This window comes from Drosophila montana, unplaced genomic scaffold (genome assembly GCF_035044405.1).
Source record: "Drosophila montana isolate Dmon_TW-CO22-7 unplaced genomic scaffold, ASM3504440v1 contig_1505_1, whole genome shotgun sequence".
In the NCBI taxonomy this organism is placed as follows: domain Eukaryota; kingdom Metazoa; phylum Arthropoda; class Insecta; order Diptera; family Drosophilidae; genus Drosophila; species Drosophila montana.
Genome location: NW_026996452.1, coordinates 1203200 through 1229504, shown reverse-complemented (window position 1 = coordinate 1229504; position 26305 = coordinate 1203200). Strand labels below are relative to the sequence as shown.

Below are 26305 nucleotides of genomic sequence, written 5' to 3'. Positions count from 1 at the left end.
GTAATCAAGTTTTGCTTTCAAAAGAAAGCGGTGTATACTGAAAAAATAACGAAAACTTGTAATAATTGTGCCAATCATATCAGCTTTTCTTTTCTAGGTAACGAAACCGACCTGAGCAGGCAAGGGCAAAGGGAAACACGACTCATAAACATACGAGCTGTTTAGCTAAATATAACAAAATACTCCTCTACAGTAATCCACAAGGCATTTACACTAATTTAGAAATTACTATAAAGAATACGTATTGAATTTTCGGCGAAAATGAGCACCTCCACGTTGTCGACTCCAGTGACCTCGAAGTCGGTGCTGGTCAAATACAAGCGCTTGGACAAGGAGGCAGGGTCCCCACTTTTCGGAGTACTCGATAAGTTTAGCATTGCCGAGCAGGTGGAGGTGAGACGCAACTCCAGGCAGCTGCCCAAGTTGCTGGTGGCCACGTGGCGCGAGGCCTACACGTGTCTAGATTTTCAAGAGTTTCAAAAGCAACTGATCGGCGAGGCACTGCAGCAATTTCTGCGCAAGATGCGCCGCCATTTCAGCAGCGTCCGCTTCAACAGCGACCAGCTGCAGGAGCAGCTCAATCTATTGGAGCGCTGTGGCATCAACGAGCTGCCCGGCGTGCGCGAGTGCGAGATCCGTTGGGATAGCAGCAAGGACGATAACTGTGCCATGTGGCCGCTGCACTCGCTGCCCAAGCTGCTGACCCGTCTGCATCGCCTGCAGCTGCACATGCCCGTGCAGATGGGTTTCATTGAGCAGTTCAGTCAGCTGAAGCTATTGGCGCTGCACGAGGATGTGTCGCCGGAGGCATTCGCTGCCATTTGGAACAGCTGTGAGCGCTTGAAGTGCTTACAGATTTTGGGGCGTGGCAATGCAGATTTAACCGGCATCTCCAGATGCACGAAACTACAGGAGTTGACGCTGACCGTGGCAGCCATAGATGCGAGCACCGCTGCGGAGATTTGTCAGCTGCCACAACTGAAGTTCCTTGAGCTGCAACAGAAGGAGTCAAGCGCAGAGGCGACACTCGTTGCCATGTCCTTGATACTGAATTGCCGTGCCAACGATATCAAAACAATGCAGATCAATGGCAGCCACTTGGGCAGTGCGGAGTGGCTGTTCAGTCTGGAGCTGCAGCGCTGCATGCGGCTGGACGGGCTCATGCTGATCGATTGTCAATTTGGTGCCATGGATGTGACCACACTGGGCATGCTGCCGGTGCTCAGCTATGCGGCATTCTGTCATTGCTCCAATCTCAGCAATGAACAGGCGGCGGCCTTTGTCAATGCCTGTCCGGTGCTCACACAGCTCTACGTGATCGGCTGCCCCCAACTGACGATCCAGTTGCTATACAGTCTATTTAATATGCGTTGCATAGAGCAGTTGGGTACTCCAGCCCTAGGACTGTATTTGCAAGAGGGTGAGCCACTCCTCGAGGAATTCAAGCTAAATGTAAGTAGGTGCTTCCTTGAAGCTGATGCAACTACAATTATCCTGCTCCTTCTCCTTCTCCTCCTTCCGCGCTGCGCAGTTTAGCAACCAGCAGACACTGGAATTGCTGGAGACACCTTTGGAGGACAATCATGTGCAGCACGTGCAGTTCATATTTCTGCAACCCGAGTCCAGGCAGCAATAAATGTTTCTAGTCCGTTTTCAACCAATAACCATTTGCTTTCTCTGACCAAGCGACTGGCACAATTTTCCGCCGACTTGTTGCTAATTGGCCGCCCGCCATGTGGCGATTTGTCAATGTGCCCGACTCCACGCATGCGCCACGCAATGTGGCCATATACACGCAACACGATTTTCAACAACAAAATTTGTCATTGGCAACTTGCAGCGTTTTGGGCGGCCGTTTTGTCAGTGGCCAATGTTGTGGAATGCTAACAAATTTGTGAACATGCCACAGTTAGCAGCTCCATGCTTATGGCAACACTATGCGTGTGTGTTTGTGTGTGTGTGTGTGTGTGTGTGTGGCCCACCCATTGTTATAATTATTGGGCGCCCATGTACAAGTGACAATTCAACTTTGACTGGCATTTGTAGAGCACAAGCAGAGCAAACAAGCTGCATGCAACATGTGTTCAAAAGTTGTTTCGCTTGTCGAACGGGAAATCAAACAACTGTTGAGTTACACTTGGAGCTGGCGCTGGGAACCCAAACTTAACAGGTAGACAGATAGACAGTTGCGGAACTATAGATCTTCCAATAAAATTGTCCAGAAATATGGATACAAATAATACGTGGATACTTTGACATCTACTCACTAAAGTTGCTCTAGTTGGGAGTGCCCGTCTAAAAGATACCCCCAAACCCAGAAACAAGCGGGAATTATGTAATCTACTCACTCCCAGTATGTCCCACTAAAATTGTATCAGTCTAGTTAGAACAAGTTCTCCAGTTAGAAACCGTCGTAAAGATATCCACATCCCAGCACAATGCTGCCATTAAATTCGTTAATGCATCTTCAATTTTTGAGCATTAAATATAGCATCAAAATTCGTGTATACCACAAAACACAGCATCTACAGTTAAAAATAAGATTTTAGATTTTGAGGAAATCCAAAAAAAATCCAAAAAAATATTCAGTGTATAAATAACGAGAGCCTACACACAAATTTTTGGTAGAATGGAAATGGGACGGGATATCGAAACAGATCTTAAAAACAAACGATATTAAGGCTCTTCCGCGAATAATGTGCCCAGTAAGTCGCCGCGGTCAGAGTTCACAAAGGCAAACAGAGCGACATCCTGATCCTGAGATAGGATATTTTTCCATCTGAAAAGAATGCAAGCTTGGCGCATATCCACAAAAAATAGTTATATCAGCAAAATTTCAATTATTCACATAGAAATTTGAGTAAAAGTGTCGTATATAGGTAGTTCGCATTGACGCTGCTCTTTACCCGTTTTACAGCTTTTTTTCGGAAAAGATATTCTATTTAATTTCAATTTTTATATGGTGTTCCCAACCCAATGAAGTCTGAATTGTGCTGGAAATCGGCCCCCGATTGCGCAGTTGCGCCCAACTTGTGATAGTTTAATTCCGCATTGATTCCTCCGCTTAATCAAAGGCAATGTAAGGTTTTACGATAAGCTTTTATTAAAAATTATATATAAGTTTTTACCTACTTTTATCTGTATACCTCTCTCTACTTTCCTCTTTTAATCACTGCGGCTTACTGCCCCACTGCATACTCTAGCTCTTTGGTCAAATGGTTCTCAGTTGCATTTGCACTAATTCGTTTTCACACTTTTCATGCTTGAGACAGGCTGAAATAGCCGAAGGGGCTTTTGATTTTTGCCAGCGCCTAATTTCGTAGACCGATCTTATATCGGGCTGGCTGTCTCCGCCCCACGATGCCCGGCAGCAGTTCTGCCAGCTCGCTAATATTTATATTTGCCCTGCATTTCTTTTGCACGATGCAAGCGATTTGATAAGCAAATGGAAATGCAGCTCCAACTGGGTGAGCTGCCAGACAGGGACAGGGACAGGGACATGCCGGGCGGCACGGGGCAGACAAGCGATGTCTGCGGCGGCGAAAGGTGCGAATAAATAATTTTCAGTAGCCGCAACGCAACGGCCACCGCTCGACGACCCACTGCTGCAGCCAGAGCTGCAGCCAGAGCTGGAGCTGGAGCTGGAGCTAAGACCCAGACCGAGTCTGGACACGGCGGCCAGACAAATATTTTATTGCAAATTCGCTGATATTGGACGACAGGCGGCCACTGCAGCAGTTGCCCGGCTGTTTTGCATATTAAATTTATTTTATTGAATATATGTAGACAAAGATATGGTCAGATAAACGAGTATGGATTCAAAAGTATTGAAGTTTGATGAAGTCGCAACGATACTTTTTATCAAACTGTATTAGACAAATATCGATAAGAATAAGTGAAGAGTCAAAGTCGATAGATTGAATGGCTTACTTCGCGTATTAAAGTGTTGTGTAACTTTAAATAATTGCTGATGTGGAGTTGCCGTACTTACACGTAATAATACAAAATAATATTTTTATTAGATTTTTAATTATATGAAATTTTAATGATTTAGCTCACAGATCGAACCAGCCCAACTTAGCAGCCATTTTTACTGCTTGATATAAACACTTTTGGGGCAGCCCTCGTGTGCATTTAGATTACTGGCTTATTGTAATACTAACGCTAAGCCAAACCCACCCCCCCTCCGCCCAACCTTCACCCTTTTCCGAGAAACTCATACTCTCAAACTCTTGCCACAGCTCTCCCCAACACTCTCTTCAACAGAGGCCATATAATTGCTATGACGCCATGCTAGGAGCCCAGCGGGCGATGAATTATTAATTGCCGTTGATTTGCATTGAGATTTCTTGGCCCGGGTTCATTATTAGAGCACTGTTTGGCCGAAATGGTTGCAGCCATGAAATTGCTAGCCAAGTGTAAACATAATAATCAACGGGCATTATATGTCGATATATGGCGATCAGCAAATGCGCTTTTGCTGCAAAATGGCCGCCGGACAATGCGGCCCCCAATTGACACCTGAGCGTCCGTTGTTGTTATTCTTGTTGTTGTTGTTGTTGTTGTCTGCCGCTGCTGCTGGTGCAACTGTAATTGTTATTTATGCACTTGCATTTAACTGTAATGGCATGCGGTCTGCCATGCCCCATGGTGGTGGGCGTAACTGGAGCGTTTTGGTAGCTCGGGACGATTACACAAGAGTTTAGCACTCTTAATTGTAGCAGCTGCCAGAGTGTGTGTGTGTGTGTGTGTGTGCACATTCCACATTACATGCAAATACAAACGCCCCTTTCCAGGTCGGGGCGCGTTGTGTTATCCACACTGTGTACACAAGAACGGTGAAAATCAGAAACAAAAAACAACACAAGGGTGCTCTAGTCTGGAGTGCCCGACTAGGAGATACCCTAAGCCCAGCGCCAAGCTGCCGTTACCAACTCTCTTTCGCCTTATGCGTCTTCTTCCCTTCGGCATTTATATTCCGTTCTTTTTGATATTTTCAGGGCAAAAATACGGCATAAAATAGTATGAAGGAATGGGAATTAAAATAAACTTGAACTGCGCGGACAATCGGCGTACCTACGTTCGAACTTTCAAATCTCTAGACAGACGGACACGTAATTGACTTACCTAGCGCTCTTGATCAGGAATATATGGGGCCGGAGATGTTATCTTGTGCCAGTTACCAACACTTGCACAAAACCAATACACCCTCTTTGCCCATTTTCAATGGGTGCAGGGCATGAAAGCAAAGAAAAAGAAAAGCAAACCGCCAAAAACCACCGACACAGCCGCCGCCGCAGCCACCGCTGCCGCCGCCCCAGCTACTAGGCAAGCACACGCGCTTAAGTTCAACTTGAGCCCAAGACGATGATGAGGCTGACGATGACGACGGCGATGGCGATGGCGATGGTTTGAGTTGAGTTGAGTTGCGTCGAGTTGACTACTGTGTTGCAGGCCGTCTGGTTGGCAGTGTTGATCCCTGGAATTTGACTTGGGCAAAGGCAAAAGGCAAGCAAAGGCTTTTGTGCTGCTCGCAACCACTTAACTCGCTTAAGCGCTGTTTGCTTGTCAAAATTGCAGCAGTAGCAGCAGCCGCCGCCGCCGCCACCGCAAATACAACAACAACAACAACAGTGGTAGCAGCAGCAAAAGCCACAAGACACGTCTCTTGGCAAGATGACGCAGTCAGAATGGCTCCTCAACTGTAGCCAAATGAATTAACCCTTTTACTTTGCACACAGCCAACGGATAAACAGTGGCTGCCAGCCACAACAACAGCAGCAACTGATTTGTTATATTCCTGCAGCTACTGTCGGTGCAAAGTTGTTGTTTTTGTTGTTGTTATTGCCGTGAGTGTGGGTTCTGCGTTTTTGGTCATCAACTTACACCCGCGCGAAAATGTTGACAAAACAAGGATCCAATCCACGGTCCAATTGGAACATAAGAGAATGCAACCAGTCTTTAACAAATTCTGTTAATAGCAGAAGTTAAATCAAGCCGTTGAGCAACACTGGACACGTACAAATTAGAGCTCATCACTCAATTAGATCAACGATCTAATAATTATCGGCCACATGCAGAAGGGGCAACACTGGCACGATAACAGAGAAATACCATGTGATCGATAGCAAAATGTTAATGCTTCAGTTGGAGTTGCAAGGCGTTCTAACATTTTTGCAACACTTTTTGGTGTACATTTAAATACAAATGCTTACCGCTTGCCACTCGAGATGGCGAAGCGGTGGAGAATTGCGCGTAAATTCGTTGCGGTCTTGGTGTTGCGCGTCATCAACATAATCGCCGTCAACGGGCCGTCAACAACATCAAACTGCCAGCAAAATGTTGCTACTGTTTCCAGCGGCAGCAGTCCAACGAACGACCAACCAAAACGACAACAGCAACAACAACAAGAACCACAACATTGGCAACGGGGCAAATGTGAAGAGGTTTTTTTTATGATGAGCGAAGCACTCTCAACTGCCTCAGCAATCCATGGACCCAACAAAAGCGTGTCAAACATACTGTGCAAAAACTGTCGGATGCGAGACCAAAAACAAAAACAAAAACCAAAAACAAAAACAAAAAACAAAACCAAAAAGAATAAGGAAAGAGGCAGCATACATATTTATATTGGAGTATACGACAGTGTAAAATCGGGCAATAATGCGGCCGGTTCTGTTTCAGTTTTACACCGTTGAGACAATACTGAACATGATAATCATGTTTTATCATGTACGCGGATTTCTGGCACATCCGCTGGATTTTCTGGAATTCTGGCAACAGTTTACTCACTATTTCTTTTCCGTTTCCTTCTTTATTTTCACAATATTAACTCTATTCGCCAGTATCAACATTTGCACCGGACACCAGTGCTCCTTAAATGAGGAAATCATACGCACCGTATGCGGCTTTGTGTTCTACATAACCATTTCGCTGCTGACGCTGCAGAATGCGGAGGCGGACTTTCATCTAATGTACCTAATGATCGAGCACAAATCGGAGGTGGAGCGACCGTTGCATCCGTTCTTTGAGTTTATGCGCGCCCAGGCGGTATGCGCCCTGACCTGCGGCGTCACCTATTTGCTGCACGCGATCGTTGTCATTGATGTGTCATTGTCGAACGAGGAGGAATTCGATTTCGAAAGAATGTTCGATGATTCCGAAGAGTACAGCGAGAATCTTGAATATATACCAGCTCGTCTTTATCTGCTGGGCGAGTTGGTGCAAACGCGTCTTGAGCAGTACGAATGGTTTTATAATTTTGCACGCGGTGCTCCGCTGCCCATTTAAGGATCTCCAACCACAGGAACAATCAATCAAAAAACCTCAACAATAAGGACAAACCAATTAGCCGGCAAATATCAAACATTCTGTGCGAAAACTGTCGGATTTGAGAATAAATAAAAATCAGTTTCAAATATATATAGCTATACCAAGACACAACTTTTTGAATACTAAACGAAAGAAAACAGAAAAAAAGCACACAAGAAACAATTAAGTACAAATAATTGTATACAACATATTGTGTTTTGTGCAAAGTCGGCTAATAATGCGCCCGGTTCTATTCCAATTTTACACAGTCGAAATTTTACTTAACATGATATTGATGTTCTGCCATATACATGGATTTCTGAGGCAATCTCTGGATTTTTTACCGCTCTGGTCACTTATTTGCCACTATTTCAGTTCGGCCGCTTTCTATATATTCACGGTGCTAACAATTTTTGCAAGTATCAACATCTGCACGGGACATCAATTTTCAATTGTTGAAGAAATCGTACGCACCATGGTTGGCTTTTTGTTGTACATTTTCATATCGCTGATGATCCTGGAGAATGCAGAGCGCGACTTTTATTTGTTCAACGCAAAGGGTGAATCTCGATTGGAAGTGGAGAAGCCACTGCATCCAGTCTTTCAATATATGCGTGTACAGGCTCTCTGCGCTCTGGTTTGCGGCGTCATCTATCTGCTGCACGGCGTCATTGTCATTGATGTACTAATGTCCACCGAACAGCGGCCAGATGAGGATGACAGTGACTACGATGGAGATTATGATGGTAATATACCCGTTCGTCTGTATGTCCTCGGCGAGGTAGTTCAGTCGCGTCTCCAGCGTTACGAATGGTTCAATGATTTCGATCTCGGTGAAAATATGGATATTTAAAAAATTACCATTCCAATATAATATATTGTATTTATATGTATATGTATGTATATATCTAATAACTTTTGGCAATGCGCTTTTACTAAACTTTTGACCGTATGACGTCAGTAACGCAACAGTTTTATTTTAGCCCGTGCCCGCAAGTCCGGAACGTGACGACAATGTGCCACACAGATAAGCAGCTGGCTGGCACGAACGGCGCATGTGCCGGGCTCCGGCTCGGGCTCGGGCTCGCGTGTGCTGAAAATCAATAAATTATGGGCTAAGGCCAGTCAAGAGCAAGGCAAAACGTTGGCCCTGCCCGGCTTCTCATCCAAAGTTCTTCCACACGGTTTGGCTGGCTTCGCACTTAGTTGTGCCTGAAGGTCGGGTGTGCGTCCTGTTGGGGCGCACATCCGTGGGTGCCCTTATTCATTGATAAAACTGCGCGTTCACTTTCCGTTTTGCTTGCCTTACTCAAGGCTATTTTTAACGCACGCCAGCCGGCCGGAAATTGTATGTTTTTCGAGACAGCTTTTCAACGCAGTCGCACATGGGCGAAAACTTGCAAAAGTTAAAATTCACGTTAGCCGTACGTTTCCAGCTAACATTCAAATTATTTAGTTAAAACTTAAATAAACTTATCGAAAATGCATAAATAAAATAACGAAAGTTTCTATTAACTGTTCAGGAAACTTTCTGACCTACGAAATTAATTTAAAAAATATAAGTTAACTATTTAATATGACGCATAGACTTATGGAAGGAAATATAGGACCAAGGACAAACATGAATTCTTTAGCTACGAATTTGCCCACTCATTTATCAAACATCAAGGATTATGCAATGCTAAAAAAAAAAAACAAATAATTATGCACACATATGCACATATACGGTATATATATACATATATATCCTATCGAAATGTTGGTTGTCTAACCAGAAACTTAAAAGGCGCGAGCTTGTGCAAAAAAACACAATATACATACATATATGGGAAAATCAATGGGAATGCCTAAACGGCAAGCGGCGCACACGTGTCCTTGAAAAGTAGGGGACCCAAAACAGATTTGAGCCAAGACCATTCATGAAAACCCAAAGGCATTTCATGAATGAAAGCCAGCAACAGTCGAACTCGAAACGAAAGCGGGGCCAAATGATTCGATGGACATGCGCATTTAAGGATTTTTTGAGGGGTTTTCCCAGAGAAATTTCCCCTATGGCAGCTCTGACGTAATTACGCTCAAGGTCAGCGTAGAATTTCATTCATAAAAATGAAATGCCCAAAGGCGCGGCGCGTGTGTAGCGGTAAATTCTGTGTGTGTGTGTGTGCACGAGTGCATGTGTGTGTGTGCTGGAGTTTGTTTCTGTGCGTGTGCGCTTGTATTTCGGCATGTTCATGCGCGTGCACACCCAAGGTGAGCTGAGCAGCCGTATTAACAGTGCGTATGTTTTTGGCAGCAGTTGCGGGTACAAACGCGGGCTATTTGCGGCTTGTTGATTTTCCTACGCGTGTAAACACGATGCCAGCGAATAAAGCCATTTTCATTCATGAAACCATGCAAAATTGGCCGGCGGCCCGCCTCGATGTCCATCAACTAATTTGTTTAAGTTGCGTGTTAAGCATTTGGCCAACTTTTCAACTCATGCCCCTAAAATGCTCAGTGAGCAATCTTCAGTTTGGGTGCACTGACTCATTGGGATAGGTGCCTTGCTGCAAGAAAAGAACAAACAAAAACCAAGGACACGTGTCCAGACCAGGAAAGGAAAGCCCACACAAGTGTACAGCGAATTTCAAAGGTTACGCAGAGGCGTTGCGGATGTTGGCACGCGTTTCCGGTTTAATTTATTATGTTGGGCAAACTATGATTACATGGTTGGATGGTCGGTAAATACTGAATACTGAATAATAGGTTATAACTTTAAAAAAAGTCCTTGCTTTCATTCCTTATCTCCTCATTATTCACAATATCTTTGTAGAACATTCAAAATGTATTTTCTTGTTCAAGCAAACTACTTTTTTTATTTCTTTTCATTTAACTTATCGAGCTTTATTACGCCAAAAATCGATTATCGGGACATCCACTAACCAGTAAATTCTGTTAAACATGATGCTGAGTTTGTACCTCTAGAAACACAAATTTACGTCTATTGTCTTTGAGCTTTCTCTTAAGCTCTCTCCTTTAACTTCTCTCTCTCTCTCTCTCTATTTCTCTCATTTTGGATAGCCAGGGCACAACTGTATTTTTATTTATCTAAATTTTGCACTGCCCAAAAAAGTATGCAATAACATGTTGTGTGTTACAGCAATTAACAGTAATCTCTCTTAACATTGCTGTAAGCTAACAGCATATAATCAGTATTGGAAATGCGCTGGGTGGCTGTTAAGTTTGAATGGAAAACCCTAACCGCTTTTAATGCTTAAGGCAAAGTATAGGCAAAAATAAAGGTTAAGTATGGAAATAAGTTTAATAAACAAATGCATATTCTACTTATGAGGGTAAAATAAAGTCAACTTTATAGAGAACATCATCAGCATACTTTCCTAAACTAATACAATACATATAAATTCATTTTACATACGTTATTAATTACCAGGGCTTTACCCAGGCAAGGATTTCCAGATCCAGGGGACGCAAGTGATTTACTAGAGCCACAAGCAATATAAAGTAATAAAATAAACAGTCCTAACTACGTTGCATTGCCGCCAACATTTGACGCAGTTGGCTTCTCGTTGAGACATTGCATGCCCATGAAAGGCTCGGACTCGGAGCGCTTGTGGGTACGCTTAGGCAGCCCCTTGGCGCGCTCCAGCTGTGCACTGTCGCTGGCCTCACCGCCAGCCGCATCGTTCAGCTGCATAAGATCTGGCTCACTGCGTGCCAGCTCCTCATCCTGGTAGACTTCCTGAGCATTAGCATTTGAATTCACATTGGTCACCTGCTCATTAAGGCACACATCGTCTAAGTCCACATCGCTATTGGAGAAGAGCGCTGTGGCGCCCAACTCCAGTGAATTGGTCACATCCAGCTCTTGCTCGCTGGTCGCCTTCTTTGGCGTAGACGTTGAGGTAGCGCGTGAAAAGTTCAGACTCTGATCCAGCGGCATAGCAGCGACCGACACATGTGACGGCTTTAAAGGTGCGCTGCTGCCGCTGCTGTTGATATTATTATTGTTCAGTATTTGCAAATTTGGAATGGCGAGACCAACAGTTGCTCCAATAACGGGCACATTAGTCATACTGCTGGGCGTGGAACTGTTTCTTTCCGTCTGATGCTCCTTCATTAGCTTACAGGCCTTGCCCAATGCACAAATGGTTAGGCAGATGCGCAGCCCCAAGGCAAATAGGTAAGCCAACAGAAAGAGCAGCCATGCAGCTAAATTATGAAATGACACTGCTGTGTAAATGGCTTTGATGAGCACCACTGCCAGCGGAAATGGTATAAAGCCCATGCGACGCGCCACCAGGTCTGAGTGATCCGAGAAGGCATGTTTCTGACGCGTCTGAGTCATGTCATAGGCCAAGCTCGTCGTGTACTCCCGATAGATGCTCTCGGGCAGCTCGTTAAATCTTGTGATGAACGCATGCTTCACCCAATCGATAAGTATTTCAGTGAACAGCACAGCAAAGCAATCGGGCAGCATGACACAGAACTGTGTGATGCTCCAGTCGAATTCTTTCATAGTCTGAATCATCACAATGAACAACAGCACAGACAAATGGAAGCGTTCGCGCACATCGCTGCAAGTCAGCTGAAACAGATTGTTCTTATCGAACTTCTTGAACACAGAGCCCTTGAGCTCCACAAAATTATTAGATATCATAATTGTGAGGAGGCCCTTATTGTTGGAATTGACAGCAACATTTAGACAAGTGGCCTGCAAGAGTTAAGGAAATGCAAGAAACTAAAAAGATGGCGGCAAAAAAGTGCGCAAAACCAGCAGCGCTATCGATATTTTACCCACCTGAAACATGATAAGGCCGCTGTGCAGGAACACGTAGATGAGCGTAAAGAGAATGTGCGTGAGAACGCCAAAGTGCTCGCGCTTGGAGTGTTTCGGCTCTGTGGCCGTCCAGAAGAGAGCATCAATGGTATCCTGGCCAAAGGCGGAGAGCAATCTATCGCCCACCTCAAGCATATTGTAAAATATATACAGCTTGATGATGGACTGCGATTTGATGATGTGGTACACACGATTGGTGTCCACAAGCAGCATGATCAGCGTCACTGAGATCCAGATGGCACCTTTGAGTAAATCACATATTTCTGCGGGGGATAGTAGGCGCTGACCCCCGCCGCGCAGTCGACAAATGCGTGCAACAGTGCGCGTCAGCAGCGACCAAACGGCCAGCAGAAATCTCACGGGCAAAAATGTGTGTATATAGAAAAAGGAGTCGGCGCACTGCATAATGCCATACACCATAAAACGCTCCAAGTCGCGTGGTATGCGCATAAAACTGTAGATCTTCTGGCGACGTGCCGAATAACGCTCCTCGTCGTGCTCCAACATGTAGCCGCGTGTCATTTCCACTTTGAAGAAATCATAAAATGTGCTCGTCTCCGAGCCGGCTATAAAGCCAATACGTAAGGCAAGTGAAAAGGTCTGCAACGATTATACATTTTTCGTATTTACCAGTGTGCAAGCGCTGCTGTGCAGCTGTTGCTGTAGCGCCAACGTCATCCGGAACTGTTGGCAGTTTGACCTTTGGTAGTTTGTAAGTTTCTTCGTTTTGCAGGTCCTCGATGCGGTTGTTGTTAGCGCTGACATCACCGCGAAAACGCAGCTGTCTTTTAACACCGCTGGTAGTCTGAGAATTATGCATTTAATTCTTTTTTTATTTTGTTTGCGCTGTCGCTTTGTCAGCTTGGTAGCTAATTATAGTTTGTTTTGCTACGCTGTTTCTTTTACGCGTGCAGTGTGTACACAAAAATCATAGCTACCCATCTATTTGCAATGCAGCCCTGGTTGCTCCATAATTATTAATCTCATAGTGTGTGTACACTGACATTATTTTTAAGCCAACAAAATTTGGATTTTTTTGTGTTTGATTTGTTGTATTTATTAACTTAATTAATAATATGACCGCATCTGTAGACTTGAGCTCCTATCGTGACCAGCACTTTAAAGTAAGCATAATCAAATCAATTTCCGAAGCCTGTAATTTATTTGTTATTTTCTCCAGGGCTCACGTTCGGAACAGGAACGCTCTTTGCGTGACTCGACTACACTTTATGTAGGAAATTTATCATTTTACACAACCGAGGAGCAAATACACGAACTTTTCTCACGTTGCGGCGATGTACGCATCATTGTGATGGGCCTGGACAAGTATAAAAAAACGCCTTGCGGCTTTTGCTTTGTTGAATATTACACGCGAGCGGAAGCGGAGGCCGCCATGAGGTTGACGCAGCCTCATCTATTAAAATTTACCCGATACACTAACTTATGGTACATTGCAGATTTGTAAATGGTACGCGGCTGGACGATCGACTGATTCGTGTGGACTGGGACGCGGGCTTTATTGAGGGCCGTCAATATGGACGCGGCAAAACGGGGGGACAGGTGCGAGATGAATATAGAACAGACTATGATGCAGGCCGAGGCGGTTATGGCAAGCTACTCTCCCAAAAGATTGCGCCGAACACGGACAACCGTTAGAGATAAGATCAACACTTTAGCCCAACTAGATATTAAAAAAAAAACCATTAAGCATAGTTCTTATAATTGCATTTCTTTTATTCACTACATAGTTTCTCTCCAATATATAATTGAAAACATGATATTTTTGGCGCTAGGCCACGGCACTAATTATTACATGATTCGTTTACTACAAGTAAATATTGGAAAATAAACATTGCGCGTTTATTTCTTGCCAATTTTGTTGGCCAGCGAGCAGCTTAAGCCAGTGCCATCGGGCTCAATATTTAATTCCTTAACCTCGCCGTTTTGTACGACCATGGAGTAACGCTTGGAGCGCACACCGCCTAGCGGTGGTAGGTCAATGTTCACATCCAAAGCTGATGCAAAAATGCCAGCGGGATCGGCTAGCATGCGAACCTTGCCAGCTGCTCCATGCTCCTTGCCCCATGCAGACATCACAAACGGATCGTTTACAGAAACGCAGACGATCTCGTCTACGCCCTGCTCCGCCTTAAGCGAGTCTGCTGAAGTTACGTAGCCCGGCAAATGGGTCTGTGGGCAAACACATATTTAAATACCAATTTTAAAAATTAAAGTGATATATTCGATAAATAACTTACCTTTGAGCAGCCGGGAGTAAATGCACCGGGCACACCAAAGAATATTACTTTCTTGCCATTTGTTAGCTCGCCGGTGTTTATCTTATTGGCTGGCGAGTCCTCGAAGAGGTCCACCGATGGAAGTTTGTCTCCAACCTAGAAAAATACACAAAAGCCAAAAAACGCATGCACACACACAGCATACAAATGTATTAGTGATAGCACTGATGTAACCTTGATGATGGCCTTGCACTTTGTGTCATTCTCTTCCGGCCAAATCAATATTTATTAGGCATTTACTTATGCTTATGTAATTATTTAACTGCAATTGTTTGCATGTGTTTGGGATGCTGAGCTATAACGTACCTTAACCATGGCTCCGAGTGTTCTGGAAAAAGATCGAGCGTTTGTCTTCGTAGAGTTAACAACTCGGCTAAAAAAATTGCACGCCTGCATTTCTGACACTGGCACCACTCACACTTGCTCAATGGCCGATGCAAAATATAGAGTTGCCAGGCCGTTGCAAATAAATCTGTATCGGATATGACAAAATATTCAAATAAACTCAGTCGTCATTCTTTTTTTTACTACAATAATGCTTGAGAACCAAATAATAGAAATGGAGTAAAATCAGTTATCTTCTTTGCGATATTATGTTAATAGCTTTATCAGCATAGCGTCGCCAGTTTTATAAACAATTATCAGCAAAGCGTTCCAAATCGTCCAAGCTCTGTTCTTTCAGCTTTGCCTCAAAATCAGTCATGAATTCGTTGGTTAGACGTTCGGATTGCGCTTCCGTATAATATTTGCGAAAGGCTCGATGGATGCAGTCGCGCAGCCCAGGTTTCATGACGACCAGGTTAATCTTGGTGCCCTCTTTGATATTTGGATACGATGCAATTGTGTGGTCATTGTTCAGTGGTCTGCCAAGCAGAAGGAGCTTCTGATTTGTGGTGGGTATTTGTAGTGCGGCTTCTATTTGTTCTTTTACTTCCAGAATGGTGGAAGTCGGTGACACCTGCCCGGAAAGAATGACAACATTTTAATTGTATATAATATAATGGTAAATAACCAAACAACCTACCTCAAGTGTACAATCTTTGCCTTTGAGCACCTTTATTGTAATTTTCATGGCAATTTTTGTGCGTAGACTCTTTAAAACGTATTTATTTTATAAACAAAAATCGCATCCAGTGTTGCCATCTACAAGTTAGTGATGAAAACAAATCCCGATATTTATGCGTGTTTTTGTCGAATACAATTAAGATGTATTATAAGCATCGATAGTATAGTTTAATAAATTCGAAATTTAGAAGTCAAACTTAACTCTTTTGCTGTTTAATTATCATGAATTGCTACCTTATTTTTGTCGATTAATTTATATTTCTTTTTAAGAGTATTCACTTTATTTGAACATATGAAATATATATACCTTGATTGTGTGAATTCTAATGTTAATCTCTGAATTAATCGATCAATTCAATCGGTACAGAACCTAAACGCGCTTAGTTTCTTTTGTCTCTCCCTGAGGAATTCTATCATATCATTGGCATCATTCGACTTGCACTCTATGTTAGGTGTGTCGTTTTATGTGGAAAAATAAAAATTAAAAAATATGAATAGTCACTTCTGAATCTAAACAAGTCTGTACTCTTTCGAAAACAGTTTTGGGTTCAACACCCAATGTGGCTGAGAAAGCTATTCATCATCATCAATGTATCGATTAAACTGGTTTTGGGTTTTTGACCATCGATATTTTTGCCTAATAGCTGATATTGGTATGTCTGGCAACACTACTTTTATTAAGCAGCGACGTTGCGTGAACAAAATATTTTACAAAAATAATTATTTATAATTAATATTGCGCTTGATGTTAAGTGTTTTTAATGAAGAGGCGAACTGAAAGCACTAGCGCTGATAACACGTCGTGATTTGTAAGCAAGCCTTGCGAAATTCTCAATCGGGAGAGAAAATTATAGCACAAAAGTGAAGCGCAAAAATTTCACACAGCAATATCCACAGCCTCAAGAGCTCGAGTGAATAAACGAGAAAACATTGCGAGTGCGATTGCGAGTGTTTTGTGTGTGCGTGTGTTAGAATTAACATTTACGTAAAACAAATATAAAAAAAAATAGAAAACATCTTTAATCAGCAAAATATTTAATGTTAAATCGCAGTAGAGGCAAATTGAATAAGATCTTGCAGCTTCTCGCGGTAAATAAAAGGCTCCCTATTTTTACTAGTACCTACCCAACCCAAAAAGCTCCCCCTTTTGACATTCAGAGTTTAAAATTTTTTTTTTTTGCTTACCTATTATTGTTTGTCTTGACTTTTTTCTGCAACTATTAATTATGCATAGTACACATTCAGTTTATATCTATTCTCTCTGTTTCCCCATGTTGGCGAGCAGAGCTGTCGCCCTCCACGCGTTCTAAGGTGACATATAAAATACGCGAGTGTTTGAAAATATTGCTCATATCTTTTTGCATATATTCCGGTTGCTCCGTACAATATTTGTGTAGCGAAAGTAAAGGCCCACAGACACCCCACCCCTACACCGCTTCTCCCCTAAATATATCAACAAATGTTGTCCACACACTTGATGTTCGCATGGGAATGAGATGAATTCTTAGTCTGGCAACTCTGATCGACGGCCATTGCTTCGCAACTTGTTGCTTGCTGTCGCATTGCGTCTGTATGTTTTGATATTTGTATTTATTTTCTGTGTTTGCAATTTCGCGGAAGCGACAAACGCGTTCAGAGTATTTTAATTTTTTTTGCGGGAGCCGTCGCGTGATCATAAGCTCCCTGTGTGCCTGTTAATTCGTAGTCCAACTGAAATAATCCCTTTAAAACTTTAATGTGTGCGTGCATACATAAACTGTATTAATGTGCACACATATGCATTTGTATCGGAACTGATTGAGTGCAACTTCTTAGATGTGCTTAGAACCGTTTAGAACCGGATTCGGCGTGCTTAAAGCTGTAACTTGGTATTAATATGTGACAACTTTGTCTTCAGGCCAAGTGCGCACTTCTACTAGCGGTTTTCTTTTCTTTTTTCCCCCATATTCGCTAAGGTACGATTGTGTGTGTCTGTGTATGTGCTTATGTGCATATGTGTGTAGGCTGATCGGTCAATTGTTTTTTGCATGTTGTTGTTGTCATCTTTATGTCTAATTTGGTTTTGTTATTGCTACGTTAATTTTCTTTTGAACACTTCCACAGCGGTGGATTTTGAATTGTGCCCGTAATTATCAGATACAACTCAATTAAGAGAGAAATAAAGAAATCAATACGAATTAAAGAGAACGAAAATTGTACAAAAGTCTATTTTGTTGTATGCGGTGACAGCTGTTGTTGTTGTGTTGTTAAGAGCAAATCAAGAAGAAGCAGTACAATCTTAAGCTGCAGATAAAGCTGAGACCGGATTATGGATAACGACGCGTTAGAAGCAGCAACAAAAAGCACGACAGCAGCAGCAGCGGCGGTGTCACCAACGTCAGCGCCAGAGGCAGCAGCGTCTATTAAAAGCGAACCGGCAACAACAAATAACAACAATAACAAAGTCACAACAGCCGCTAACGGTATCAAAGAGAATGACAGTAACTTTAGTACAACAACAACAACAAATTCAGCAGCAACAACAGGCACAACACCTATCGTTGTAACCAGTGGAATTGTTGCTACTCCCATCAAAAGCGAGGTGAGTAATAAATGTTTTTTATATATATGTATGCACAATACGTTTTCAAACACTAGAACCTACTTCTAGTACATATTGTTGATAACCTATGCCTATTTTGATATTATCACAATAAATATAATTTAATGCTATTCAGTCAAAATCGATTATGTTATTTGTAGCAAAACTTGTTTTTGTATCTTCTCGGAAAATAAAAATTTTCCCCGACTACTGTTTTACATTTAATATCGAGTATGCATAACGTTATTTCTAGTATCGCAATATGTACTAGGCAAAACAATAAATGATCAATGTCCCGACCCAATAGAGCATGCTTAATAATTAACGTCAATTATAGAACTATTTATGTGTTAGTCTCGTCGTATCCCACACACTTATGGACCTCCTTGTGGCCTCAACCTTAACGCACTATTGTTTATCTAATCTTATCATCGCCAATGTGTACACATATGCCTAATGATTGATTTCAATTAGAGTCTCACTGTTTTGCCTTCCAAATCAAAAATCTATGTAGTGAAAACTCCAACACATGCATATACATTAATGTATGTGTATTTAGAGAATGCACATTTCTTTGTTGGTATTACTAAAACCGAGACTAACAACCCACAGGCGACAGCTCAGCTTAGGCGGCAAGGATTTGCACAGACCAAGGTAATAGAAAAGGTGCCATGCAAAAGGAACTAAAGCTCAATATTTGCAAGTGTTTTATTTTTTAATTTGTTTGGTTTTTCTATAATTTCAATCTATTGCCGCCGCCGTCCCCCCCTTCCCCTGCCCCGTCTCTTTCTCTCTCCAAGATGAAGCGCCTTTCTTTGCTGACCATGAACTTGCTCGATATTTGCAGGCTAACAAGACAGACAAGGACAGCACACCACCGCGTGATGCACCGCCGCCCACGCAAATCACCAAGGGCTTGAACCTGACCACCACACCGCTGATGCGCAAAGAAAAGCGACAGACCAGCACCCGCTACAATGTATCCAAGAACTGTGAACTGACGGCGCTCAGTCCGCTCAATGAAAGTGAGTAAACAATATATTTACATATGTGCATCAACATATACATATACATGTATTTAAACATGTTAATATGTGTAGTGGTCTGTATACTAGTAATTTTGTTGATGTATGATTTGCGTTGCCGCTCAGCTGTCGAATCGCTGCTGCTCGTCGGAATTTTATTATTGTGTTATTATTTATTAAGCAAGTTCGCAAAGGTCAAGTGGGCGATGTTTATTTTGCTGGGTTACTCAACACTGCACAACTTACACATCTGCATATATGTATGTTCATATGGTAGTTACGCCTGCAGCCCACTTTTTTTGCCATTTGCCCTGCGCGCCACTTACGCTCTCCCGGCGCACCGCTACCTCCCTTTCAGATACAAGCGCAATGATTTGTTTGGGTTTCTATTGCTTATCCACTTGCTAATTATTAAAACGTTTGCCGTTGGCATTCAAATTGTTCCCTTTTTGGCAGTCTAGAACTGTTTTCGTCGCTGTTATGGCTTGTTATTGAACATTTTTGGCGCTCTCTTACTCTCACTCTCTCGAATGCCTCTCTTTGCTCATCCTGCGCTCGCCCATGGCAAATGTTATCGATTTTTCAGCCTGCCTGCCCTCAACAATTCGCCTCGCATTCAACACGGCTCTGTGAGAGCTCCGCAATCAAAAATTAAATTCACCGTTTAAATTGTTGCCTAACAGTTGAGATTTACTGCTTTGCTTAGCAAATTATCTCCATTATCAAGCGCGCTGTGCACCGTTATATCAAAATCAAATTGTTAAAATACTAGACATTGCTAAAACCGGTTCCGTTCCCAATAGAAATTCGTAAGTGCGAAAATAGATGTATGTATATAGATATATAGATACATACATACATACATAAATAATACATATGTATGTATTGTAGTTGCTGACATCGCGTAGGTGTCTATAGATCTATTATTTCTCGCTTGCGATTTTCAAACCAGCAATCACTTCATTTTTATCAAACATTTTTCATTTCCATTTTCCAATTCATTTCGTTATCGTTTTCATTTACCTGCATACATAAAAAAATCATAATCTATATATTGCAATTCCCATTACAGATGCTATTAACAAAATTAAGGCTTAGAACGCTAGAAAAAAGAAAAAAAAAAAACAGAAAGCATAAGAAAAATTAACCTTTATTAGTGTCGCATTTTTCCTACCCATCGTTGTTGTTGTTGTTGTTGTTCCATATTTGTTGTTATTAGAGAGTCCCGCAAGTAGCAAATGAGAACATTCAGCCAAAGTGCGTCGTGTATTTGCAAGCAATGCTTTTCGATTGCGCCGCCATTAAACAAAGTGCGGCACTAATGAAATGGTCATCGGTGCTATGTTGCTGACGGGTAACCATCACAACGGTCCCACCAAACAGCAGCAGCAGCAGCAACAAGCGACTGCAGCAGCAGCCAACAACAACGCAAGCAACGCAGCAGCAGCAAAACAGGAGGAGCCACAACAACAACAGCAGCCAACAGCAACCGCTGCCGCCGCCGGCTACTATGCACTGGGTGGCATACGAATACCCAAGTCGCCATCGTTTCACAGCGGCTTAGATCAGCTGGCTGACGACGAGGAGCAGTCAGGCCAGGGCGATAATAGCAAATTTAAGTTCAGCAGCGTGGGGGAGCTGAAGGCCAAGTTTGAGGTGCAGGCACGCAAAATGCCACTGTCGCCACCTGAGGCAAGTGCCACCACCACCACCGCATCATCGTCGCCATCGTCCTCATCGACTAGCTCAAATTCGTCGGCTTCGGCACTGTCATCGCTGTCGCAGGCGGGCTCATCCTCGCTGGGCTCGGCCGCAGCGAGCTTATCGGCTTCCAGCTTATCGGCGGCCACATACGGAGGTGGTGCCAACTCCGCAGCCGCAGCGTTGATTGCCTCCTCATCGCCGTTTGGGTCACAGACCTCCACGTCCTCATTGTCGCTGTCGTCTGCTGCGACGAATGTGCTGCCAGCAGCAGCACAACAACCACCACCAGCAGCCATGTCTAAGAACACGCCCACCACAACAGCAACTGGAGTTGCAGCTGGGACAAGCGGCAACTCACTGGTGTCCACCTTGGCACAACATTTCTCGGCAGCCACCACAGCCAGTTCATTGCTAAGCACTGCATCTACCGCAGTCACTGCTGCAAGCACAGCCAGTTCGTCCAGCAACAAGGTTTGCAGCAATTGGTTTTGCCTCAACACTCACACACACAGACACAACCAGACACTGCCTTCACCAGACAGATTCAAGTTGTACACGTAATGAATGAAATTCTCTGCTCTACTCATTTCATAAATCAAATCACGCAACCTCAACAATCATTCAACAGTCACCCGTGAGCGCCGCCGCGGCCATTAAGAACATATTGAATGCCACCAAAAATGTGGGCAGCAATGCAGCTGCGTCCAGCATCAACTGCAGCAGCAGCAGCGAAGTAGTGCCCGAGGAGCCGCTTCGCTCGACAGTGGCACAGAATCTGGTCGGTGGCATTAGCATTTCCCTGGGCATTGGCCAGCGCAACGGCAGTACGGCGACTGTGGCTGTGGTGTCGGTGGCGTCGTCGTCATTGTTGTCGACGTCGTCGTCATCTGCGTCAGCACTACGCCAAAACGGCGATGCCATGGGCCACAATCTATCGTCGCCGCAGACGCTGCAACAGCTGACGGGAAGTCCAGGACGCGCACGCGATCGGAATCTGTTTCACTCGCCGCCCAACACATCAACTGCGCTGGCGTTGCCGCCACTGCGAGGTTGCTATTGGTTACGCTCCTTCTTAGCTTCTTAGATCCATTAAAACAAAAAAAATAGTTTTTAGTTAAGCTTGCTTCCGTCAGTTTTTTTTTATTTATTGTTGTTTCGTTGGTCTCCGTTCGATTTGTAGTGCATTTAGTTGATCGAAGATACTGTTTATATAGTTTATAAAACCCCTTAACTATTTGCCTCCATAGAAACACCAGCGCAGGAGCGGGAGGAGCTGTTCCTGCAGAAACTACGGCAATGTTGCACTCTATTCGATTTCTCCGAGCCCCTAAGCGATCTAAAATGGAAGGAGGTCAAACGCGCCGCCCTGCACGAGATGGTCGAGTATCTGTCCAATCAGAATGGCGTTATCACAGAGATTATCTACCCGGAGGCCATCAATATGGTATGAATGGAATAATTCAGCTTTCCTCAAGCAAATGTCTACTCTATATTATTTATTTAGTTTGCAGTAAATCTATTTCGCACCTTGCCGCCCTCCTCGAATCCCAATGGCGCTGAATTCGATCCGGAAGAGGATGAGCCAACATTGGAGTCGTCTTGGCCACATTTGCAATTAGTCTATGAGCTATTTTTGCGTTTTTTGGAGTCACCCGATTTTCAGCCAAATATTGCAAAACGTTATATCGATCATCAATTTGTATTACAACTGTTGGATTTATTCGATTCGGAGGATCCGCGTGAACGTGATTTCCTTAAGACTGTTCTACATCGCATCTATGGCAAATTCTTGGGATTGAGGGCATTTATTAGGAAGCAGATTAACAATGTGTTTTACAGGTCAGTAAGAGCACATAAAAATGTATTGGGCAATTTAAAGATTAATAATGTTATTAATGTTACAACAATAATAATAATAACATAAGTGTGAATACCTTTTTGGATAGATATTAATCAACTTTTATTTATTTTTAAACGTATATTTTTCCTATGTGAATGAAACGTTTGCAACATTTCCAATTTATTTACAGATTTATCTACGAAACGGAGCATCATAATGGCATTGCCGAGCTGCTGGAAATATTGGGTAGCATCATTAATGGATTCGCTTTACCGCTCAAGGAGGAGCACAAACAATTTTTACTTAAGGTATTGTTGCCATTGCACAAAGCCAAGAGCCTCTCCGTATACCATCCGCAGCTGACATACTGCGTGGTGCAGTTCCTTGAAAAGGATCCAAGTTTGTCAGAGGCGGTCATAAAGTAAGTTTGCAGTATCCGCTCTTTTTAATACAATCGAGTTTAACCTTTGCACACTTGCTTCTTGCAGAAGTCTATTGAAGTTTTGGCCCAAAACCCACAGTCCTAAGGAGGTTATGTTTTTGAACGAGGTAGAGGAGCTGCTCGATGTTATTGAACCGGCCGAATTTCAGAAGGTGATGGCGCCGCTATTCCGGCAGATATCCAAATGCGTCTCTTCGCCGCACTTTCAGGTGGCGGAGCGTGCACTTTATTACTGGAACAATGAGTACATTATGTCGCTGATAGCGGACAATTCGCAGACCATATTGCCCATCATGTTTCCAGCGCTTAATCGTAACTCTAAGACGCACTGGAATAAGACCATTCACGGTCTCATTTACAATGCCCTTAAGTTGTTCATGGAGATGAATCAGCGACTGTTCGATGAGTGTAGCAAGAACTACAAACAGGAGAAGCAGCAGTAAGAACATGAAACCTCTATTGTTTATCCTTTGGCTAACGGAAACAATCTACCCTGCCAAACTTTTTTAGGGAACGCGAGAAACTTTCGCAACGCGAGGAGCTTTGGCAACAGGTGGAGAGCCTGGCCAAAACCAATCCGGAGTGGACCAAGGCGCGTCGCTTTAGCGATAGTTTGCCGATGTCCGATAGTCAAATACTGTACGATCAATACAATGAGAATTGTGATCTAACCTACGATAAGCTTGAGCAACAGTCAAGGCCGCCACCGGCGCTAAAGCAACAGCCAAACCAGGAGCCCAGAGAGGTGAGACAAGCCTTAGCCACACTAACCACACTACACAACTACTAACTGAACACAGCCACACACCAACGTACTGTGTACGTGTCTGAGAGAAGTGTGTGTGTGTGCTTGTGTGCTTGTGCGTCAGCCAGCTAATCCTTCAACCACCTGTCTTAACACGAATCGTACGAACGAACGAACGAATGCCTGTTGCAAACAATAATCGCACTCGTGTCAGTTATAAATACATGTTTCTGTATCTGTATCTTTTAATATATGTACAACTTATTTAATCGTTCCTTTTCTTTATTACGCAACTACTTCCAAGCACCCACACCCTCTATTTCCCTCAATGCGCATAACATACAGAAAACTTATATAACCATATTTGTGAATGTTTTTGACTAAAAGATGCCCTGCAAAAATTCTATTTTAATACATTTTATTAACATTTAGCTAAAATACAAAATATAACTTGTAACACCAATTGTTTTATGTTATAATCGATTTGTGTATCGATAATGACTTTACTAAGCCAAAATCGTTCCATATTCGCTAATTAAGGTAGGGCCTAGCTAGGGATTTTATTTTAGGGCTTTAATACAAAAATATTGTTACGCTAATAGTTTAAAGTTAGATTTGATTAAATTGTCGATAAAGTTTCTTTTGTTTCTTAAGCCAAATTAAATTTAATATCTTCAACTATTTATTTGATGGCAAATGTAATTCCTGCAATTAAGAGCATCGATCACTAATTCTTATATAATCAATAACTATCGTTTCCCAACTTTATTCTGTCATATGAAATATATATAAGGTAAGACAGATGCCTTCCACTAGGCGCTACTTAAATGATATTAAATTATGTTTTTTCCGCTGAAAGATAAGATGAGACTTTTGATAAATCGATAATTATCGGTTAATATGGAAAATGAGTTTTAATATTACTGGTAGTTAGACCAATTAATTTAAACTAATGCGAGAACAGAAATCATTAATCATTTACTTTAATAATAACTAAGCATTGCAACATAAAATCTACGATAAGTTCAAAGTACACCATCTCCTTTTCACTACGTCCATTGCTGTTCGATCTTTAAAAACGCCACAATGTAAATAATATAAACTTCTACTTTATGTATATTGTGTGTGGTATATGAATGTGTGTACATAGATAATCGTGCGATGTGTTACCCTAATGCGGTGTCTCGGCAACTAACTATAGCACCCATTCTAAGCCACATCATCACGTACTGCACCCGGCAATAACATCTTTAGATCTTGTAACTGTCAAACGTCGTGTCGTACACTTATGTAATCGTAATCGTAAACGTAATCGATAATCGGTCTGGGTTCAGAGGTGCCAACATTTAAATGCCTTACTACGTCTGCATTACGCTCCCCTCGCCCACAGATGCGCGGTGAACGGAACAAGGACAAGCCGCTGATACGACGAAAATCCGACCTACCCTCGGACAGCGGTACCGTGCGCGCCCTCATCGAGCACAAGCGAACCGATGAGTACCTGACAACGCCGCCCCCAGATGCAAACAACTGTTAGGCCTGCTGTCACCCCATTCTCGGGCTGGTCCTCCCTCACGTGCCCGAACGCTGGCGTTGCACAGACGTCGCTAAGGTTCTACATAGATTAAACACAGTACACATATAGAACACATAGAACACTTATATAGAAACAGAAATATGTCTAATCGATGATTATAATGATAGGGGGCTGGATGATGATGCAGATGATTTGATGATTTGATGATGATGATGATGATGATAATAAGCTGACGATTATTATTGTTTGTATGTTTTGTGAGCGTGTGGCAACAAATGCAGCACACAATTTTTATAGAAATATATTATAAATTTACAATAATAACTACAAAATAAATAAACACACATAATACCAACCAATAAAATCCCAAACAAATTCTAGCTGAAAGGCGCTAAATGCTTTTTGTGTTTACGCGAAACATTGCATGACCATAAAAGAATTAAACGAATTAATGAAATGATATTTTTTGCCCCAATTGTTGTTCTGCATGCAGCCATTGCCAATTTTTTGATGCACCATTCCAATAATAATATGGATTCATTATGCTCTTACCATTTCAGTGAATACGTCAAAATTTGTACAGTTTTTGAATTGACATTGCGTTAGCTAAAGACGTAAGAAACTACCACCTTTGATTGAGCATTACCTACCCATATATACATACTATGCATATGTGTACTACTACTTCGTTATAGCTATAATTCTCATCCACACAAATATCCTGCGTGCACTCAAACGGTATACAAAAGTCAATAATTATATAGAGATATATGTATGTATGCGATGTAAATGTGCAGCCTGTTACATGACTTTGCAACACTGGTCATTGTATTTCTGCATGCAATTGTTGTATTTACATCAAGATTAATATGCGATAAACAAAACATCTATGCAGGAAGAACAATAAATAAGAATAATATA

General features: G+C 42.6%; 8 protein-coding genes across 16 annotated transcripts; 5 read left to right on the top strand and 3 right to left on the bottom strand.

The window, feature by feature from the left end:
• Positions 1 to 137: 137 nt before the first annotated feature.
• LOC135437156 (uncharacterized) lies at positions 138 to 2242 on the top strand. 2 transcript variants are annotated; one of them, XM_064695022.1, is made up of 2 exons: positions 138 to 1452; positions 1537 to 2242. In XM_064695022.1, exons 1-2 carry the CDS (start codon positions 262 to 264, stop codon positions 1885 to 1887), a joined length of 1542 nt encoding a protein of 513 aa, XP_064551092.1. In that variant the 5' UTR covers positions 138 to 261; the 3' UTR covers positions 1888 to 2242. The 2 variants fall into 2 exon arrangements, with proteins under 2 accessions (XP_064551092.1, XP_064551100.1); XM_064695030.1 differs by having other exon boundaries at positions 141 to 1452; positions 1532 to 1664.
• Positions 2243 to 6541: 4299 nt separating this feature from the next.
• On the top strand, positions 6542 to 7308 carry LOC135438167 (uncharacterized). The gene has a single exon (XM_064696372.1). The coding sequence runs from the start codon at positions 6664 to 6666 to the stop codon at positions 7288 to 7290; it is 627 nt and encodes a 208-aa protein (XP_064552442.1). The 5' UTR covers positions 6542 to 6663; the 3' UTR covers positions 7291 to 7308.
• A 99-nt stretch (positions 7309 to 7407) lies between these two features.
• On the top strand, positions 7408 to 8275 carry LOC135438177 (uncharacterized). Its single transcript, XM_064696384.1, has one exon. It carries the CDS (start codon positions 7550 to 7552, stop codon positions 8162 to 8164), a length of 615 nt encoding a protein of 204 aa, XP_064552454.1. The 5' UTR covers positions 7408 to 7549; the 3' UTR covers positions 8165 to 8275.
• Positions 8276 to 10635: 2360 nt separating this feature from the next.
• On the bottom strand, positions 10636 to 13057 carry LOC135433976 (protein TAPT1 homolog). The gene is made up of 3 exons (XM_064690295.1): positions 12779 to 13057; positions 12110 to 12714; positions 10636 to 12022 (listed from the first exon to the last, which is right to left on the bottom strand). The coding sequence occupies exons 1-3, from the start codon at positions 12966 to 12968 to the stop codon at positions 10835 to 10837; spliced, it is 1983 nt and encodes a 660-aa protein (XP_064546365.1). The 5' UTR covers positions 12969 to 13057; the 3' UTR covers positions 10636 to 10834.
• A 56-nt stretch (positions 13058 to 13113) lies between these two features.
• On the top strand, positions 13114 to 13860 carry Cbp20 (cap binding protein 20). Its single transcript, XM_064690367.1, has 3 exons — positions 13114 to 13272; positions 13329 to 13546; positions 13606 to 13860. Exons 1-3 carry the CDS (start codon positions 13225 to 13227, stop codon positions 13802 to 13804), a joined length of 465 nt encoding a protein of 154 aa, XP_064546437.1. The 5' UTR covers positions 13114 to 13224; the 3' UTR covers positions 13805 to 13860.
• Prx5 (Peroxiredoxin 5) lies at positions 13859 to 14910 on the bottom strand. The gene is made up of 3 exons (XM_064690356.1): positions 14752 to 14910; positions 14407 to 14541; positions 13859 to 14338 (listed from the first exon to the last, which is right to left on the bottom strand). Exons 1-3 carry the CDS (start codon positions 14839 to 14841, stop codon positions 14009 to 14011), a joined length of 555 nt encoding a protein of 184 aa, XP_064546426.1. The 5' UTR covers positions 14842 to 14910; the 3' UTR covers positions 13859 to 14008.
• A 40-nt stretch (positions 14911 to 14950) lies between these two features.
• Positions 14951 to 15627, bottom strand: LOC135434035 (ubiquitin-like protein 4A). Its single transcript, XM_064690380.1, has 2 exons — positions 15470 to 15627; positions 14951 to 15403 (listed from the first exon to the last, which is right to left on the bottom strand). The coding sequence occupies exons 1-2, from the start codon at positions 15515 to 15517 to the stop codon at positions 15074 to 15076; spliced, it is 378 nt and encodes a 125-aa protein (XP_064546450.1). The 5' UTR covers positions 15518 to 15627; the 3' UTR covers positions 14951 to 15073.
• Positions 15628 to 16194: 567 nt separating this feature from the next.
• Positions 16195 to 26127, top strand: wrd (well-rounded). Of its 8 annotated transcripts, none has more exons than XM_064690273.1 (9): positions 16195 to 16319; positions 17614 to 18091; positions 18939 to 19116; positions 22068 to 22264; positions 22325 to 22659; positions 22851 to 23081; positions 23149 to 23541; positions 23613 to 23847; positions 25238 to 25748. In XM_064690273.1, the coding sequence occupies exons 2-9, from the start codon at positions 17819 to 17821 to the stop codon at positions 25382 to 25384; spliced, it is 1989 nt and encodes a 662-aa protein (XP_064546343.1). In that variant the 5' UTR covers positions 16195 to 16319; positions 17614 to 17818; the 3' UTR covers positions 25385 to 25748. The 8 variants fall into 8 exon arrangements, with proteins under 8 accessions (XP_064546343.1, XP_064546325.1, XP_064546353.1 ...); XM_064690255.1 differs by having other exon boundaries at positions 16205 to 16599; XM_064690264.1 differs by lacking the exon at positions 16195 to 16319 and adding an exon at positions 17246 to 17465.
• Positions 26128 to 26305: the final 178 nt, after the last annotated feature.